Source organism: Protopterus annectens, chromosome 6.part0, assembly GCF_019279795.1.
Source record: "Protopterus annectens isolate FY-2018-M chromosome 6.part0, PAN1.0, whole genome shotgun sequence".
NCBI lineage: Eukaryota > Metazoa > Chordata > Ceratodontiformes > Protopteridae > Protopterus > Protopterus annectens.
Window position 1 is genome coordinate 261,918,168 of NC_056737.1, and position 20,666 is coordinate 261,938,833.

General features: G+C 40.5%; 1 protein-coding gene across 1 annotated transcript in view; it reads right to left on the reverse strand.

Annotated features, from left to right (window-relative positions):
• LOC122804249 (acyl-coenzyme A thioesterase 1-like) overlaps positions 1–18,536 on the reverse strand; it is a 279,559-nt gene extending 261,023 nt beyond the window's left edge. Inside the window, exon 1 of the mRNA XM_044074008.1 lies at positions 17,503–18,536. Within this exon, the coding sequence (XP_043929943.1) occupies positions 17,503–17,959 (457 nt within the window). The 5' untranslated portion in view covers positions 17,960–18,536. The remainder of the gene's footprint in view (positions 1–17,502) is intronic.
• Between the last annotated feature and the right edge of the window lie 2,130 nt (positions 18,537–20,666).

The following is a 20,666-nucleotide window of genomic DNA, read 5'->3' on the forward strand; positions in this document are numbered from 1 at the left end:
GCTTCATCACATATTTCATAACCTTCTTCTATGTCCTATTTATTACTTTTTCTCATCTAATTTTTATTCTATTTCTACTTCTAATTTTTTTCTCTTTATTTGTTTTCTTTTCTTTATTTTTCTTTTTTCCTTACTATTACTATCATTTTTGCAATCCATCCATAAATGTCCAATTTTGTTACATTTATAACATTTTAATTCACATTTTTACATCATATCCCATTTCCCCAGAAACATAATATTTTCTTTTGCTGGAGTTACTTATCAAATGTCTTTCTTTTCCACAAAAAAAAATGTTTTGGGTTGTGCCCAGTATCTTGCAACACCCCTACTCCCCTCCACATTTATCATACTTGGTACATGTATAATATTTTCTCATTCTATTTTTAACACAATATTAAAATCCTCTCCACCAGTCCATAACCCCCTTTTGTTATAAACTTTTTGCAATGTACAGTACTTCTTTACATTCAAATGTCCTTTCAAGGTCTCTCTTTCCACCTCCTTTGAAATTGTACCTGAATTTTTTTTTCCCTGTTAAATACTTTAATAAAAAGGCATAGTTCATGGTGCAGGACATTTCCCTTTATTGGCTGACCTCTGCTGGCTGCTCAGGCTTTTGGTTGTTTGGTTAGAGTTTTACATTTGTAGTTTATATGACAAAAAGCTTCTGACTACTTCCACTACCTGACAGGGTGGGTCCTGCAGAGTTTCATTCTTGGTCCATTATTTTTAATTGTCCTTGGTGCTCACCTTCCATTTTTATTTTCACTTGTGACAGTGTACACGGCGCTGCCATAGTTACCTTCACCTTTCATTCTAATGTCATAGCTCTGAAACACACATTCCAAGAGGAATCCAGCATTGTTCTGCACTGGTTCTAATCCAGGCTGTTGTAGCTCAAAACTTAAAAGCATATCCTTGACCTCTGGTTCCAGTTGGACATTTACTAGACTATGAAGCCCCTCTAAATGCTCAGCATGTGACATTGCATGATGCTGTCCTTCAGGCAGTTCAGCCTTCCAATATCTTTGGTGTGGGACTCAGCATTAAGTTCAGCTGCTTAACACAAGTAGATGTAATTTATTTTAAATTCTTTAATATGCATGGTACTGTATATTACAAAATACTGTTTAGAGTTAATAAGAACAATGATGCTTTGCTTTGATTGAGTGCAGGTGTTATTAGACAAAGCTCCTTCCACTTTCTGTCTCATGCTGGCAGGTAACATTGTAAGACCTGTTTCCATCTTACTGCACGTCGCCACCCAGCACCTGTCACTGCTCTCCTTCTACCTCTCTCTCTCTTTTCTTGCATCCTTTACATCACTGGGCCTAAAGACATACTTTGATGCCAAAAGTATTTAATACCAGGCTGTCTAATATGTCCTCACCTAACTCTTTACTGCACTCTTACTTATTTGTCTTTGTGTTATTTTTCTTTTTTTCTTTATCATATAGGTCCTTTCACAGCCATAACACAAGCTGAAGGCATATATACATAATAAGGAAGTTAGCTCAGGGGATTCTGGCAATGAGCTGTTAAGAACAGCTTCCTGTAAGACAAGGGTAGAGAATTTGATTCCTTTTACCTCCCTTTGTCTACTGTATGACTCTGACCAACTCACTTAACTAGAAACTGCTCCTAGGCTTCCCCTGAAAAAGAACATGTTCCCAAAATTATCTTCAGTTCTATAATCTCTGTATCTAGCTTTTTAGCTTCACTCAAATAAACTACTTATACATTACAGTAAGATTAATACTGTGGTCCTTAAAAACTCACACTGTCCTCTTCTGTTATTAAGTGAGCCCTGGAGCAATACGATTCTTCCTACTGATACCTACATGTACTTAGGAATATACATAGCACCACATTTCTCATTCTCTCATTGTGTAAAAAAAAATCTACAGCCGCCCAAGTTATTGACTATCTGCAGTGTACATGTAGGTTTTCAGGTTATCTTACTAAAGATACTAGAATAAGCAGAGTAAAAAAAAAAATTCTCATCCTCAAACATGAGTATAGTCTACCAGAACAGCCCCTCAGGAAGAAAAGGAAATAAGTGGTGGCAAAGTAGACTGGCAGAGTCTCAAAACAGCATGTAAGAAGATAATAGAATACATATGCATCAAAACAGATATGGGGAAAGCTGGTTGTGAAATGCAGAAGGCCAGAAAGTTGTCAAAAGAAAAAACGGGAGATAAAAAACGATGGGCCGGGGTAAGAAGGAATTCTCATAAGAGGCCAAGACAGCAATCACAATAGTGAATAAACAATTCACAGAGAAGGTGTACTACCTGTTGGTAAATTACTATGTGGATGGCACAAAGATCTTTCAAGTTGGAAGGCAGTGATAGAGAGATTAAGAAGTTAGTCATCTGACACCATTCATAAAGGATGCCAGAGGACGTAAAGGACAGATTGGAGGAGTACCTTAAGATGCTTCTAAATCAAGTAAACCCCACAAAAGCTGTCCTGTCACATGCACAGGCTACAGTGATAGAGGAAGAAGAATCCATCATAGAAGAAGTACAAGGTGCAGTAAGGAAAATGAATCAGGGAAAGTAAGCTATGATAAAGTCACAGCAGATATGCTCAAGATGTTGGCTATGTTAGGGGAGAAATGGCTTCTGAGGGTACTTATTATGGTATGAACAGAGAGTGGTATAACCTAGATCACTGGAAAATAAGCATTTATGTGCCAGTGGACAAAAACAAAAGAGATATTCACAACTGTCTGCAGTACTGAAGTATCAAATTCCTGTTACACTGCATGAAATTGTTGGAGATGATGACTGACAAATGAACATTTACGGTATAGAAAGAAGATGGGAAATGAGCAATTTGGATTTATATTGTGCCACTCCGTACAACCACACTGATGTTTACAGCAGATAATAGAGAAGAAGCACTGAGATAAGGAAAGAGTAAAAGTGGGCATTCCTAGACCTGGAAAAAGCATATGACAAGTTCCAAAGAAAGTTGATTTGGAGGGTTCTGTGATGGATGGCTTGAAGTTAGAAGCATATTGGTTAATCAACAATACATCTACCAAATGAGGGTAGATAAAAAAAAAACTGCTGAAACAACTTTCAGTGAACCTCAAAGGTATATTTTTTCACAGGGGGCAAGCTCTGCTGAACCCCCCCCCCACACACACACACACACACACACTTCCCAAACAACTATACACCTACTCTAAGATCACACAATACTGGAGAAAAGAGAAAACTTAATTGTTGGAAAAGCAGTTTTTCTTCGATATACCAGTAGTCAATGGATTTGCTTTTGATACATTCACAGGCTCCCAGGAATTTATGGAGGCATTAGTAGAATTACAGAATGATAAGTATAAAGTGTTCAGACTCACTTAGGGCCTCCCAGTGGGACTGGATTTACATCAGGTTTCAGCTCGGAGCCCACTCTGGTTCATGCTAGTGATGGACTACATCAACAAACAGGTTGGTGTAGACAGATCAACAAAGCTGTTGTATGTAGATGATTTTGCACCACAAGCGGACTCTGAACAGGAACATCAGCAAATGATTGGGGACTGAAATGCAACTAAGTACAGAAAAAGATAGTGTTCAAGGCAGCAAATTAGAAAAATCAGAAGTTGAAAACTGAGACAGAAGGAAAAATAGTGGAGCAGTTCCACAGCTTCAAGTCTCTGGGAGGTATGGCTCAGGAGAAAAGTCTGAATGATGTCAAAGAGTCAGAGGTGTTGCAGCCAAATGGCACAATGCGTCAGGAGTAGCATATGAAAGTGAATGCCAAAAGAAGCTGAAAAAATAAGGTGCATAAAAAAGATGTGAAACTAGTGTTTTGTATGGCACAGAAACCTGGCCTGTGAAGGCAGAGCAGCTGAGGAATCCTGTGGTGATGGAAATAAAAATGCTTGAGATGGATAGTAAGATTCAAACTATGGGACAGATGAAGAAATGAGAAAATCAGAGCTTAAGCAAGCTTAGCCCCACTTACAGACTTGGTCAAGGAGAACAGTTTATGGTGCTTTGGTCACATGTGCAGAAAAGCAGAAGACAATTTGGAAAAACAGATTATTTGATAGATAAGAAGAAAATCAGTGGAGGTAAAGATATTTAGCCAAGAAATGACTGTTTTGTCTAAGTGAAGACCTTCAGGAGTCGGGCATGACTGTCAAAGAATGAAGAGAGTGGATGTGAATTAAAAGAAGTGGCAATTGTTCATGTGACATTCCAACCCCATGTAAAAATAAATAGAAAGAATAGGGGTTGATGATGAAAATGATGAGCAATGAGTCAATAATGTATCTACAAAAAATGGTTCTTTCAGATATCTGTAGATACCATTGCCTTCCACTAATTGAAACAGCCATCTTCTAGCTTGTAAGGACTCTCCATAACCTTGTATACAATGAATTTGCTCACCTTTCACTTTCAAATGTAACATAACTGAAAACCATTAATAAGCATCCAGCTCCCTCCCTACATCAAACCATCAACTTTATTTAACTACGTTTACCATTATTTCTGCAGAGCAATCCAGCTCTAATATTTGACTCACTATATGCAGCTCTACACCTATAAATGTAAGCTATGAACATTGAATTGCCTGTATTCAGAAATCCCAGTTTGGTACTTTAAAATGACTACCAACTGGAACTTTGTTTTTCATAATCCATCTTGACCTTTTCTTCAAAGCCTTAATTCTACTGTTATATACTAGCATTAGTAGTGTTCATGATCTCTTATTAATGTCTGCCTAAGACTGATGTTCAGCTATGTCGATTGATAATGCCTTGTAAACTGCTTCCTGTGTGAAGGAAAATGAAGCTATGCCGGTAAAAAAAAATCAAGAATTACTATCTTGCTTGTTTTCTTGCATTTTCTTTGTTAGTGTCTGTAAACAGAAGAGGCATTACAGTGGTGATGAGTATAGGATATAAAATCAGCAGGATGCTAAGCAGCTCAAGAAAGAAAATAATCTGTGTTGGCAAGTGCAACACAAGTAACTGCAGGCTGCAGCTCTGCTTCATATACAGAAGACTGATGTTTTAACAACTCTACAGAAAACCGTAACGTATTCAAAGGGAATTCTCAAAGCATACAGAGTTACACCTCTATGGCTACTGCATGTGATGGAGGAATATAATGGTCAAAGAGAGATGCATACCTCTCAAGTGTACTCACATTAGAGGAGGCAACGCATCATTTGGGGTAAAAAAAAGTTAATGTTCCTTCAGTGTTAGGAATTTTTGTTAGTGAAATCCATGGTAAATAGAAATGAATCATATTAATTCATTAAAAGATCTTCTTTATAAGTTTTGCCCATTTGTTCCACGTTATGAGGGGCTAATGTTCCAATTTTGAGATGGAGGTTGAGAAAGAGGAGAGAGATGTTAAATTTGTACACAATACAAAATGGTGGTGCACCCTTATGGAGTCATGAATGGTTAACAAGGCTGAGAGTTGACTGGAAATAGGAAATGAGCATTTTGGCATAGCCTGCTATGCCACAAACTAATGACGAAAAATTGAAACTGATTTTGAGAGCTTAAAAGTACTATTTGTATCTTGCAGTATATTAAGGGTACAAATATACTTAAAGAAAATGTGATCCTATGGTAACATAAGGCTCACCAAGTACCTTATGCTGTCCATCTGTTGACTGCAAAGCAGATGGATTAGTTGGAAGCAGAAGAATAATTTCTGGAGTAGAATGGAGTCTATGAGTGACCAAAGTCATCCCTGTAGTAAAAAAAGGATCGCAAAATTAAACTTTGTGGAGACTTTGTTTCATATAATCGGGTACTGGAAGACAAACAGTATCCTTTATCAAGAATTGAGGATATTTTTGTCAGTCTGTGAGGTGGGCAATGCTTTTTGAATTTGGACTTAGCTGATTCCTTCCTCCAGACTGAGACTGATAAAGTTTAAAAGGTGTTCATGATAATCAGTTCAATCAAAGGCCTGTGCTGATACAACAAATTAATGCTTGACCCAGCTATCTGACAATGGCCAATGCACGTCCTTCAGAGGGTGCACTAAGACTAGTGTTAATTTGGTGATGTCATTATAACTGGAGCACTTAAAAATATCAGAAGAGTCCTGGAAGGACTGACAGACTGTGGACAGAGTTAAGTGGAGCAAATGTGAGTTTTTGAAGCCCAAAGTCATGTATTGTGGCCACATCATATATGCCGAAGGACTGCATTAGTGCCAGGATAAAATCCAGGCTGTACTAAAGGCTCCACAACCACAGGATGTTTCATAGTTAAGGCCTTTCTTGGGCATTGTGAATTACTATAGAAACTTCTTGCCAAACCAGGCAAATATGTCGCATCCTCTAAATAAGCTGTTAGACCGTGGAAATGAACTAAGGGATGTGAGCCTTCATTTTATGAGGGGAACAAGGCTGATCACATCAAATACTCTCTTAACACACTAAAACCCATCCATTTTGGTGAAACTGGCATGCACTATCACTCCATATGGTACTGGGACAGTAATTTTGCATGTAATTGAAAATGGTAGTAAGAGGTCTGTAGCATTATTTTACATTACTTTTTGCTTTACCACCGAACAAACAGTCCTTACTTGGAGTCATAGAAGAGACTGTAAATGGGCTTATGCTCCATTTAAGGAGCAGTAGGAACCCATGTCATAAAAAGTTGAGGTGGCCCCTGGTTTCATTTGGCAGTGCCACATTGATCAACTGAGGAAATCTGGACTGTGCACAGGTCAGCTGATCTTATTCCTGTTTCTCATCAAAAAACTATTGCTGCTGCAAAAAACTGAAATAAAGTGTTTGAACATCTCACTTCATATGCCTTCTGCAGAACCCAGTACAACAGCCGCAAGCCTTATACCTGATAAGGGAAGGCTTTCCCCAAAATGCATACATAAACCTCCACAGAGACTTATTGAGACTGTTTATTTTCTTTTCCTCTTGTTTTGGGGCATCAACAATATGCAATAATAATAATAAAAAATAAATATTTCTCATTTTAGGGAGAAGGAGAATTTGTTAACAATTAGATCTTTCAGCTTTTCCCAATTAGGGGTCACTCCGGTCCGCTAATGATTGGCAGTGGATTTTTTACGGTGCTGAGTTTCCAGTCTCGATGCCCAGCCTTCAAAGAAGAAAAAAGAAGTTATGTCTTACCATAACGTTCCATCTGTGTTGTAGATCTTTGTTCACTCATTACCATTAGGCCCTTGGTTCCATCCTCGGAACCGATACGGCCATTTCCAAGCTCGTGCCAGCCAAAAACGCTTGGCTAAGACCTACTCATAATGCCCCTCTCCTAGTTACTTCAGATCGAGTTTGCCAGCCCTTAGATAATAGATGTAGTAATAGAAAAAAAAATAGTAGAAGGTTCTGTCTGAGCAAATACCCTAACCAGGAGTTCCTAACGTCCACCAGGAGTCCAGGCAGGGGGAAGGAGGCGGGAAGTAATGAATGAACAAAGATCTACAACACAGATGGAACATTGTGGTAAGACATAACTTCTTTATCTGATCTTGTAAATCTTTGTTTATTCATTACCACTAGGACCGAGTCCCCAGCTACTTGAGTCCTGGCTGGCCCTAAGGAAGGATATTCCTGAGCACCATAGAACCAAAAGATATCCGTCCTCTGGAGGCGAAATCCAATTTGTAATAAAGGTATGAGGTCTTGCCCAAGTGGCTGCTGTGCAGATATCATCCATAGAGGCTCTGGAATGAAATGCTATAGAAGAAGCCATAGATCTGGTAGAATAAGACTTTATTCTGGAAGGTAAGGGTAGCTTATTCTGTTGGTAGATAAAGGTAATGACACTTATAAGCCAGGAGGATAAAGTCACTTTGGATACAGGTTTACCCAGTCTGGGTCCTGCAAAGGCCACAAACAACTGATCTGTTTTCTTGAAAGATTTAGTCCTGTCCAAATAACAACGAAGCTGCCGATGCACATCAAGGGTGTGCAAAAGGTACTCCCCTCTGTTAGAACGCTGAGGGAAGAAAACCAGCAGATCAATAGATTGGTTAACGGAAAAGCCAGACATGACCTTGGGCAAGAAAGAAGGGTCAGTACGAAGGGACACCCTATCCATGTGAAAGATCAAGTAAGGACTCTTGACACTCAATGCCTGCAGCACAGATACTCTTCCCGCTGAGGTAAGTGCTACTAGAAGTAAGGTTTTCCATGACAAAAATTGCAAATCACATGACTCAAAAGACTCAAAAGGAGAACCTGTGAGAGACTGAAGTACCAAAGTCAAGTCCCAGGGTTCTAAGGGAGGCTTGACCAGAGGTTTAACATGTAATACTCCTTTCAAAAAGTTCTTGCATAGATGGTGTGACCTAATTGAAGAATTATCAAGATCATTATGAAAATTGGTGATAGCTGCTAAATGTGCAGTGATCGTCGAAGCTGAGGCTCCTGCATGCATAAACAGTAGTCAGGTATTGTAGGATCTTTTGAATAGGCATAGAGAAAGGGTCTAAGTTCTGATCTTTGGCCCAAATAGACAACCTAGTCCATTTACTAGAATAAACTTTCCTAGTGGAAGGTTTGTGTGAAGCCAGAAGAATTTTACGAACAGGAGATGGGATGTCAGGCAGCCTGGCAATCATTGGAAGTAAAGGAACCAAACTGTGAACTTGAGACTGTGCAGGTTCGGCTGAATCAGTCCTTGAGGATGAGATAACATGTCTTGGGAATGATCCAGGATCCACAGACTGTGAATCAGATGAGGCCATAGGGAAGACCTGGTGGCCAATTGTGCGTTAGAGCATCCCATGGTGGTTCCCCCTGAGGGGGGGATCAGAGCAAAGTAGCTTCTGCATTTGTAGTTTGGGGGGAGAAGCAAACAGGTTGCGGCAAGACTTGCCCCAGCATTGGAAGATCTGATCCACTGTTACAGGGTTGAGGGACCACTCGTGAGGCATCAGGATGTTCCTGCTCAGATTGTCCGCAATAAGGTTGGAACTCCCGGGAATGTGTGTTGCTATAAGGAAGCGGTTGGAAGCTATCACCCAGTGCCAAATCCTCATGATTTCCCGACACAGGGGGTAAGACCTGGTTCCACCTTGCTTGTTGATATACCAGACGACTGACATGTTGTCTGACTGAATTGCAATGGTCCCAGAGGGTAGGGACGCATGGAACGCTTGCAATGCTAGGAGGACATTTATGTGCAAATTGGCCTCCATGGGGGAACCAGGTGCCTTGGACAGTCTTTGCCTGGAAATGCCCCCCCACCCTAACAGGGAAGCATCTGTGGTCACCATGGCTGTGGGCTGGGAAAGACAGGATGGTCGACACCAAAGATTCATTTGTGGGTTCATCCACCATAACATTTCTTCTTTGCAACAGTTTGAAAGACATATCATGTGGTCGAGTGGGTAAATTAGCAATGACCATTGTGCGGAAAGGAGCCACTGTAGGATTCTCATGTGCAGTCTTGCCAGTGGTACCAACGTAATGGCAGCCACCATGGAGCCTAAGAGTTGCAGTACAAGACGTGCTGGTACATAGGTAGAAGATCTTGGATTTGGTGTGTTATGTTCGAAAACCTGTGAGGGGGGAGAGAAGCTTGACAGGATGTTGTGTCGAAGACCGCTCCAATGAATTCCAGTGTCTTCACCGGAGACATTGAGATTTGTCCTTGTTGATTGCAATCCCCAAGCGGAGAGTGAGACCTTGAGTGTAAGAAGATTCCTGGTCACAGCGGTAAGGAGCCAATCGTCTAGATAGGGAAACACCTGAAATCTTTGTAGTCGAAGATGAGTTACCACAACTGCCATACATTTGAACACTCAAGGGGCTGTTGAGAGACCGAATGGCAGTGCCCAGAACTGGTAGTGATTGGCTCCCAGCCGGGAGTGGAGAAATCTCCGGGAGCAGTGATCCATCTTATATGGAAGTACATGTCCTGGAGGTCTATAGAGCACATCCAGTTATCCCTCCCTAGGAAGGGAAAATGGACTGTATCATGACCATCCGGAAATTTTGAAGTTTGATAAATTTGTTCAATAGGCTGAGATCCAGGATTGATCTCCAGTCCCCTGTCTTTTTTGGCACTAAAAGGAACCTCAAGTAAAACCTGGATCCTGTCTGGTCTGGTGGTACTGGTTGGATGACTCTTTTCCTTAGCACCTTTTCTATTTCTAAGGCTGCTAATTCCCTCTGATTGGGTGGTACATCGGGGATGGGAGTTAAATCAAATGGTATTTGGTAGCCTCTGGATATTATTCTCTGCATCCAAACATCGGTAGTAATACGATGCCAGGCTGGTAGATGCAGAGTAAAATTACCCCCGACTGCTTCCAGAGGAAAGCAATTGGGCCGTTGCTCAGGAGTGCTGGTAGGGTCTGCCGGAGAAAGAATCTCTAGTGCCCTGGTTACGCAGACACCTCTACCCCAAAAGGGACGTCTTCCATATGAGTTGCCTCCTCTGCCCTGGGGGGATTGTTCACCATGAGTGTCACAAAAAGGTCCTTGGGATTTCTTGAACCACATATATCCTCCCTTTTGGTTCCTGGAGAAGGATCTCTGGGGGTTGGAAAGGCGTATGCCCACAGCAGACAAGGTCTTTCCGTCTTTCTCACTACGTGTAAGTATGTCTCGTACTTTGGGTCCAAAAAGTGCAGATTCTTCGACAGCTGCATTGATGAAGGAAGATTTTAAAGGGGTCTGCGAAGTCATGCAACTGCATCCAAGCATTACGTCTCATGACAACGCCTGATGCGGCAGCTCGAGCTGCCCCCTCAGTGGAGTGAGATATCAAATGCATCAAGGAGTTCGAGATGGATTCAAGGGTAGCTAGCTGCGAGGCGACATTATCACGCACCCCATCAGGCAGTACCCCACCAAAGAGGGAGACATTTTGGAATTTAGGTCTCTTTGGAGGCAAGTAAAGTGTGTCAGATAGTACAGAAACTGAATAGCGAATGTCGCTGAAGCATAGGTCCATTTCCCTAGTCTGTCCATGGTCCGGGACTCAGTTTTGAGGATGGACGGTGGAACTATCTTTTGCCAGTTCCCTCTTGGTGGCCACCGCCACAACCATAGAATCAACTGTCAACTGCTAAGACCTGTGGGGCTGGTCTTCAAGTGTAGATAACATTTTTTGTCTGGCCTCTGAGGGGCAGGTTCTACATTGTCCAGGCCTTCCAGGCACACTGCACAATGATTTTAACAAGGTCATCTGCTGGTGGAGTCACCAAGGAAGTACATGGCCAGGCATGGAAGGCCTGCAGGAATACCGATTCCTCAGAAGAAGGGTTATAGGACTTCCAGTCTCCCCGCTGCTTGAGGATTTTGAGAATGTCTCTGAATGAGATGTCATCTAGGGAAGACCGTGGGGACCCTTCCCTCTCATCACAATCAGTGTCTTCGGTGATAGATTCCTCTGGTGAATCAAGGTGCTTCCTCTTGCACCATTTCTTCTGGGGTGGCTCCTCAGTGGGATCTTCTGAGGAGGACTCCAGAGAAGGGGTTCCCTTCAAAGAGGGTTCTTGTGACTCCCGTGCCCGGGGTCCCAAAATAGAGGGTTGGAAGAGGTGCATGCTAGGGGAGGGTTCTGATACTGATGTCATTGCTGCTGAATGCGAGTCCATTACCTGTAGTGCAGGCCCACCTGAGGAAGGATGGGAGTTCGGAAACGGGAGGGGCAACATCGGAACTGGGGTCACACCTCGCCATGAGGAGCCCACCTCCAGGTGAGGAGCGCTGAGAGAAATGGAAGCCATCAGAGCCATGGACATAGATGGCGCCAGTGAGAAAATAGGTGCAGGGCTAGGTACCAAGGTACGGATGGTCCAAGCACTGCTTCGGGAGAGCATCAGTTCCACCAGAGCTGATGCATCAAGGGAGGATGGTGCCGACAGGGAAAACACTGCTGTCGGAACTGAGACAGTATGCACCAGAGTGGAAGTATCTTGTCCTTGGCAGGTATTTGAGTTTTGGAGCCGATGGAGCCAAAGAAACTGTTGGCACCATGGCTGGGGGTGGTGCCGAAGCAGGTACAATCATCAGAGCCGATGTCGAATCTGAGGATGGCACCGAAGTCAGTGGTGCCGAGGTCAGAACTGAAATAGGGGTGAATATCATGGATGGCACTGAGGGAGAAGACACAGACCCTGGTGCCGAAGAGGTCTGTGCCTAGGGCCCTGGCGAAGCACATAGCCTACTCGGTTCCGTAACTGATGGAGATGCAGGAACCGAGTGACTCCGTTTGTCCTTATTTTTTTTGGCTTTTTAGAGGGGGTGAGACCTCTGACCCAGATAGAGCCTCTGAAAAAAGGTGTTGAGTAATCCATTTTTTGTTATGTTTTTTGGTCTTTGGAGGGGGTGAGACCTCCAACCCAGATAGAGCCTCCGAAAAAGGTGTCTTGAGTAATCCGTTTTTTCTTATGTTTTTTGGTCTTTGGAGGGGGTGAGACTGCCAACTCAGATAGCGCCTCTGAAACAGGTGTCTTGAGTAATCTGTTTTTTTTCATTATGTTTTTTGGTCTTTGGAGGGGGTGAGACCTCCCACCCAGATAGAGCCTCCAAAAAAGAAGTCTTGAGTAATCCATTTTTCCTCATGTTTTTTGGTCTTTGGAGGGGGTGAGACCTCCGACCCATATAGAGCCTCCGAAAAAGGTGTCTTGAGTAATCTGTTTTTCCTTATGTTTTTTGGTCTTTGGAGGGGGTGAGACCTCCGACCCAGATAGAGCCTCTGAAAAAGGTGTTTTGAGTAATCCTTTTAACATAAGTTTATTTGTATGTTCTGCTAGTGTACAATTACTAAAACTAGCACAAATGTCACAGTCAGCTTTAATATGATCCACGCCCAAACAGTAGACACAATGAACATGTGTATCTGAGTTAGGCATCTTACGTCCACACTTGTCACACTGTTTAAATTCCAACTTAGCTCTGTCTGACATAGTAAGGCAACAAGGCTATCCTACAGAAAAATTAAGGGAGAAAATACCAAAGATGTTATTTTAAAAAATACCACTAGTAAAAAGGAAAGGCCTGTCAAAGACAGGAGAGAGAGGGACAGTACCAATAAAGGTAAAAAATTAAATTACCAAAGAAAAGGGAAGGAAATAGGCCTAGGTTATAGGCAACAGTGAGAAAGGGCTAACTTGACTAAAAATTAAATAATTTTGAAGAGAAACCATCTTAAAATTAACAAATTTCTAATTAGCTTTGAGCAAGATGGCTAGCACGTCTGACTAGTAACATGGCAAACGAGATCTGAAGTAACTAGGAGAGGGGCATTATAGGTAGGTCTTAGCTGAGAGTTTTTGGCTGACACGAGCTTGGAAACAGCCGTAATCGGTTCTGAGGATGGAACCGATGTCCTAATGGTAATGAATAAACAAAGATTTACAACAACAGATCACCCATTCAAGCATGCACCTACCTGCATGTCTTTAAACGTCACTTGACCACGGGGAGGACATGCAGACTCCCCACAGAAGGCGCTCCAGCGAGAATCAAACAGGAGAATCTCTTGCTATGAGGTGACAACGGTAACTGCTACACCACCGCAGTTATGTATAATTTGTTAACAATATGTAGTAAAAATAAAAGTATTTCTAATTTAAGGGAGAATAAGGAGTTCTTGAATATTGTAATAGTAGTAAAGTAATGTCTTTCGGCTTTTCCCGGTTAGGGGTCACCCCAGCTGAACTCCGGTCCGCTAATGATTGGCAGTGGATTTTTACGATGCCGAGTTGCCAGCCCGACGCCCAACCTTCAAAGAAGGCATACCCATTCAAGCTTGCACCTACCTGCATGTCTTTAACATCACTCGACCGTGGGGAGGAAATGCAGACTCCACAAAGTAGGCGCTCCAGATGAGAATTGAACAGGAGAACCTATTGTAATAGTAGTATGCATGAGCTATTGTTAATCTCTGCCCTAAATTGACATGTAATAAAGTTGACTAATAATGCCTTGTGCATTTCTTCCTGTAAACAGAAGTGATGGCACCAGTAAAGGGAATTCAAGAAGCAGTACCACATTCCTTGCCTGTTTTCCTGGCATGTTCATTGCTAGTGTCTATTAATGAAAGAGACAAACATCATTCTCTCTCTCTCTATCTACTCATAACTTTACTTGAATTACTGTTACTTTTAAATGAACCTTTGTGATGAACCATATGCTGACAAATTCTGAAATCTGTGTTATGACTTCTCATACCAGTTACACTGCATATTATCCATACTTCATTTCTGTGTTTAACTACAAATGTTTTCATATGTTTAAGTATTTTTACATCTGTACACATGCAAAAAGTGTAAATGATTGTAATATATTAGAAATATGTCTGCCTTTCAGTTTTACTTATAACTGTCTTGCCACACTGTGGTCTGGGTTATGACTGTAAAAGGTCATGTCTGATCAGCAAATCTACCTAATAAACAAATGGAATAAATAAAAATAAAGTAAAATAAATATTATCTCAGCAGTAGCAGAAAGTACTGCATAAAAGTAAAAGAAAAACAAATAACCTGAAGTTGAAGTAAGCACCACCGTACATCTCTATGACAGTATGGCAAGTGTGGTTCCATTGTTCAGGTTATTGTATATGCATCATAATTAACAGAAATAAGGACCTTCCTTAATTCTCCCAATTTCTTCAGCCATTTTTGCACAAACAACTGCATGACTACAGAACAAATGTAAAAGTTATCCAAGGAGTAATTCAACGTAAGCGTTTTATACTTCTCACAACAATCAAACATGAGCTGCAACCTCCAAAAAGGACCATTAAAATTAGAAACAAACCAGCCCCCTGGCTCTCAAAAGATACAAAACAAAAAATGCTACTTAGAAATAAAATCTGGACCTTATGGGCGCACTCAAAAAAAACATGAAGATCACATCAAGTTTAGACAGTTAAGAAATGATAAAAAAAATCAATATTGTGTTAAAAAAAAAAGAACTACATACAACTCCAAAAATAACCCAAAAAGTAACCCCCAAAATTTTAAATAGGTAAATACACCTTACTACACCCAGGTCACCCACACCCCCCCCTGTAGGTGTGCAGACCAGGACAATCCAAAGAAGTAGCAAGAACCTTTAACACTTTTCTTCACTGAAACCATTCAGTCTCTTCCAACCAACTATATCCCCCAATAGCTCACCCTCTAACATCCCATAATACTACCTTACCCCCATTTTTCATCTCAAACCCATCTCTACATCCCTTATCCACTTATCTGCACAACTTGCTGCCGATCTCCTTCCTGCTGAATATCTACAGATAGCAGCAGATGCTATAGCTACCCCAGTTTCCATTTCTGATTAACAACACAATTGAAGAAGGTGCAATTCCTACATGGAAGAGATTGCACATCCCCCCCCCCTAAGGGCAAGTGGTAAAGATAGATCTATCCACCACAGACTATTTGCCATACTCTCTCCTACAAAAATCATGGAGAAATGATGCATTCATATGCAACTGTTAAAACACTTATAGAAACTTGCTAACAAGCTGCTCACACGGATTCAGGCCATTTCATTCTACTACACACTACTGCCTTCCATACTTATCAATTATAAAACTAAATAAATAAACAAGCTAAACTCAACTTCTTCCTCAGCCCTCTTTATTGATCTCTCAGCCTAATAACAAACTGACATAACACAACACACAAACCTGTCCTTGATACACTTTCTTTCCCACTTTTTGTTTCTCATCCTACTTAAATAATTGGCAACAAGCAGGCAAACAATCCACCACCCTTCTCCCATCTATCCCCCCTCCCATCTCCCACTCTCCCTAAGGACCCCAAGGTTTCTCTGTCTTTATCCTTCTGTTCTCACTGTTATTCCTCAGGCCCTCTCTCCTATATATAATATATTATACTAATTAATCTGCCACACCCCACATTAATCTGCTCAGAAGCTTACCCAAAAAGTTTTGTATAGTTGAGGATTACAAAAGTTTTGTTTGACATTGAAATCCCAAATCCTAAACTTAAATTTTAAAACAAAAATAGGACTTAACCACACACTCCACACACCACCAACACTCTAGACACACACTAAACTTCTCTTCACTGTCACTTCAAACAATGGAACTATTAACATACTGACTCTAAATTGAAAACCACAAAATACTATAAAAACAAAAACATAAAAAAAAAACTAAAAAACATAACTAGAATCCCCATTACTAATCCACTCACTCTAGATCCCCTATATTCTCCCTCTACCTTAATCTCACCCCTCCTCTATACCCTAATATCAATATACTCTTATACAACCCTTCATAAACCAATACTCTAAAAACTAGTACTGACAAAAACAAACAATCATACCACAATCTTTATTTAGATTTTAACTGGCTCTAAAAATTTAGGACCCAACAGTTCTAATCTTGGAAATTTAACCTATAATTATAAAAATATCCTACAAATTAGTAACCTTCCTTCAATTACACCACTAATCATCAACCATATCCCTCAACCTTATCCTTCCTACACCTACAGCTATACCCTGCCTACTCAAACCCCCATACAACTACACTAACACACGTAGCCTACAACAAGGCTCTACAATCTTAGAACAAACCTGGGAACCTCTTCCCAGCCACCCAACCTCAAAACAACCACTCTCCTTCCAGTCAAAATTCCTCACTAAAATCACTTATAAACACAAATCTTAACCCAGACCAACCTTACCAAACAACTTACAAATGTTCTAAACCTTAAAATAAATCTAACTTTCTACTGCATAATGCATTTTGAACTAGAAGCTCTCAACTCTTCTATAAAACTAATTAAATTGATCTCTTATATCTTTCTTTATCTCTTATCTTAAGTATCTTATGTTAACACACCTCTTTCTGCTTGTTAGTTATTTATTATTTTAAACACATCTTTTCTTTCTACATAAATTTTATTTTTGTTATTTCTTTCTTATCTTATGTTCTTTTATTGTATATATTTACTTTCTATTTACTAATTGTTTATTTTATATGTTTTTTTTTGGACTGTACAGTAAATTAATGTGTATCCAAGTTCTTTTCATCTCCGTCCTGTTACTAAATGAAAAAATTTGACAACCCATGTGTCTAGCAAACAAATGTAAAATAAAAAAAATAAAAAACCTTATTCCAGTGTAATACTCCTGCACTTATTTGTTCTTGTGATGCCTTATACTACATGTAATGCTAGTACCACTGCATGGTTTTACTGCTTACTGCTCTGTTGTGCATGGCAGAGCTGCATCTGTCTGAATGGAAATAAATATCAGCTTAGTGTGCTAATTTTGTATTTATTTTGCCTTTTCCCCTTTCTTTCATTTATCTACTGGTATTTACTCACACACGGAAGAACTATCTGCAAATATATATTAAACTGGCTTGATGAATCAGAGTGCCACACGGAAGCTACCATATACCTTCCCGCTTTGCACAGTAAACAGTTCAATATGAAATTGAAGCATAGGTGTACCTACATTTCCAGTCAGTGTCCTATAGACTCTCTGCATAGTGCATACATTCTAGTAATGAACACTTACCAGGGGGCAAGAAGAGAGTTGCCCTGATCCTTCCTTCTCTCACAGGTGTCCTTGTCAGACCTTCTTTCATAAACCATCTTTCATGAGAGAATTTAGTCAGCAGCTGACTGCAGGAGCCATGACTATCGTGCACGTCTATATCCACACACAACGGATTCTGTACATTTTTCTTCAACAGTCTTCTAAACTGTTTGCTTGTAGACATTGACCAGAACAGCCCCATGGGCTCAACTCCATTGTAGCTCCCACCGAGGGCTGGACAGCAAGATAGATCCAGCTCCCCCTTCTGATCTGCCCTGTAGTAGGCTGAGGACTGAAAGAGATGTCCAGTTTCATCTTTCAGTGAAGCTGTCAGAGTGACATCTTGCAGAGGGGAAAGACCCTTCACTGTAATCTGCAAAGGCTGGTCAAACAGGTACCTAGCAGCAGCAGGTAGGACCTTCACTATCACTGACATCAGAGCTCAGGTTGTCTTGAATATGTAAGAAACTTTGAATCACAGTGTGGAAGTCTGTAATCTGCAAACAACTCTGTCATCAAAGGTCTGAAATCTCAGATCTGCAAGATACTCTTTACATCACAACTCTGGTAGTCTGGGATCTGAAAGAAACGCCAACATCACAGCTCTGAGCCTCTGCTAATGTAGAGTCAGTCAGAAATTTGTCCGCAGTGAATCAGTGAACAGGAATGAAGCTTATTTAAATATTGCCAAGTTCATTGAGTCCTGTTGCCCAATGTAAAAAAATGCAGCACGCCCGCTCTCTAGGCTATCGTATGACAGACGCTAAGAAAATCAGGAAGGCGACACGCAAAACTGGAGTGTGCCAAAAGACGAAACTCACTCGCTTAACCGTCGTGACTCGCGTGACACACACACACACACACGCACATATCTTCGCTATTAAACTGAAGTCTTTGTAATGTTATTTTGACTTTCCTTTCACTTTATTCACTCTGGGATGATCGTCGTGCAGGACACTCCGTGTCGGACGATGCTGTTCTTCCTGATATTGCTTTCATACGACTTAGCCTGTTTGTGGTTACAAAGCAAGTCAGGCAGCCTTGCCCACATACCTTTACTTTCTCTGCATACCTTGCAAAGAATCTTAGAATGTAGACTGACAGGACTGAAAAACAGTTATGAGAAAAAAAAACGATTCTGTTTCAATGATGTGTGTGGTTTTTGAATAGGTTATCAGATGAGAATTCCTCGGCTTATGTACAAATGATGGTACTGACTGAGCATGATATCATATAGCAAATCATGCTAACTAAACTTAATTGAAAGTAAAGATTTTTATATTCAAATAGATATATGCTGTCTACATGCCTCCTATTTGCCCAGATTTGTGCATAATGTCCAGATTTTTGCCTCATATTTTTGGTCTGATCCTCATAGAATTTGTGATTTTTCTGGAGTTTTGTGGCAACTCAGTGAGTTCACTATATATTGACAAACATTTCAGTTTCAGACTTCATATCTTTCAAAAAAATACATGGTAACAACAGACCTTTTATTCTAGCAACTTTTCTAAGCTTATAAGAGCAATATTTAAAACTTGTCCTTGTTTTGGGGCTTTGTCCCCTGTTATTTTGGCTTTGTCCAGATTTTTTTGTGCCTAAAATCCAGTCATATAAAGAGAAAACACCCTGATAATGACCCAGGTAGCATGAGTTCACTTAATGGCCTGGATACCTAATGGAGCTGCCACAGTCAGGGAGAGGAATAAAGAAGCTGTGTCTACTTGCATTTCTTGGGGTGTAGGGGCAGAGCACCTGGCAAGGGTATGTGAATTGCCTTAATTACCCAGAGGAGACAGGAGGAATGTGCATGAGCATCTGTTCTGTGTGTGTGTGTGTGTGGGGGGCGACATTTGCAGGCTGATTCTGCTTGAGGGAGTAAGCAGCAGTTCAACACCACACCCCATTGCATGTCTCCTATATGAACATCTACTAGGCATGTTCAGTGGAAGGTAAAGCTAAGACAATTTAATTCAGTCTACATATGCAACACTGCCAGCTTTCAGGTCTGTTCCCATTCTAGCATACTTGTACTGCAGTCAGTATGAGGCAGGTCTGGTGACTCAAGACTGGTGGGAGATAATAAATAACAGTCATGACAAATGAAATATGCAGTATGAGGCAGTTAGGCTTAAAGAGGTTAACATTACCTCAGGTCAAGCCAAACTGTTACAGAACCAATCTCTGGTAAAAAAAAAAAAAAAAAAAAAAAAAAAAGTGTATCCATCATTCTAAGCTAAGTTAGGTATATGCATGAAATATTATTAATTTGGGAATTGACCTGTGTGATCTGCCTTCTTTGAGGAGTGGTAATTTGGAAGTAACAACGGTTCAGTCATTTATACTGTCACAAGTACTATCAGAAATTGTTCTGTACAGCAAGAAATAAGGCAGGGTGAAGAGGGCAGTTACTTCAGGCTCAAGCAGCTAGGGAACACCAATGGCAGGTGCCGATGGTAGAGAAGAACAATACATCATTGCCTTATGAATGCCAATACTGCATTTGCAGTCATACATGAAGCTGTCAGGGTGTGAGCAAGTTGCTTATTACATTTGTAGCAGCTTGCTACAGTTTCAAAAAGAGGGTTTTTGTTTTGTTTTTTTTTTTGTCTTCAAATTTGAGAACTACTTACTTTTTTTTTTTTTTTTGCTGTACAACTTCAAGTTTACAGCAAGGGTGCCATTTTGGGGAACTGCACAGGGTGCCACATGACCTAACTACAAGCATGATTCTGGCATTCTGTATCGAGAAACCCCCCACATTGAAAAATCACTTTCTATCAAAAAATACACAAGCACAGACTTTATATATATATATATATATATATATATATATATATACATACACACACACATATATAGAGAGAGAGAGAGATAGTACAACAACATACAAAACACGCATTTGTTAGCTTGACATGCTGTGATAGAGAAACAGAAACAGTCAACTACTACATGAATACTGTTTAGTGACACTTAAAGAAAAACTCCAGCATAAAAGTCCAAACATATGTTTTTTTGTTCTTTCACTACATCTTAGTTACAAAGCAGAAAGCAAAATTAAACTACTAGGGGTATAGGCATATACATAAGCAGTATAACAAATAAAAATACATATTATAAACAGTACAACCCCAGCCAAAACA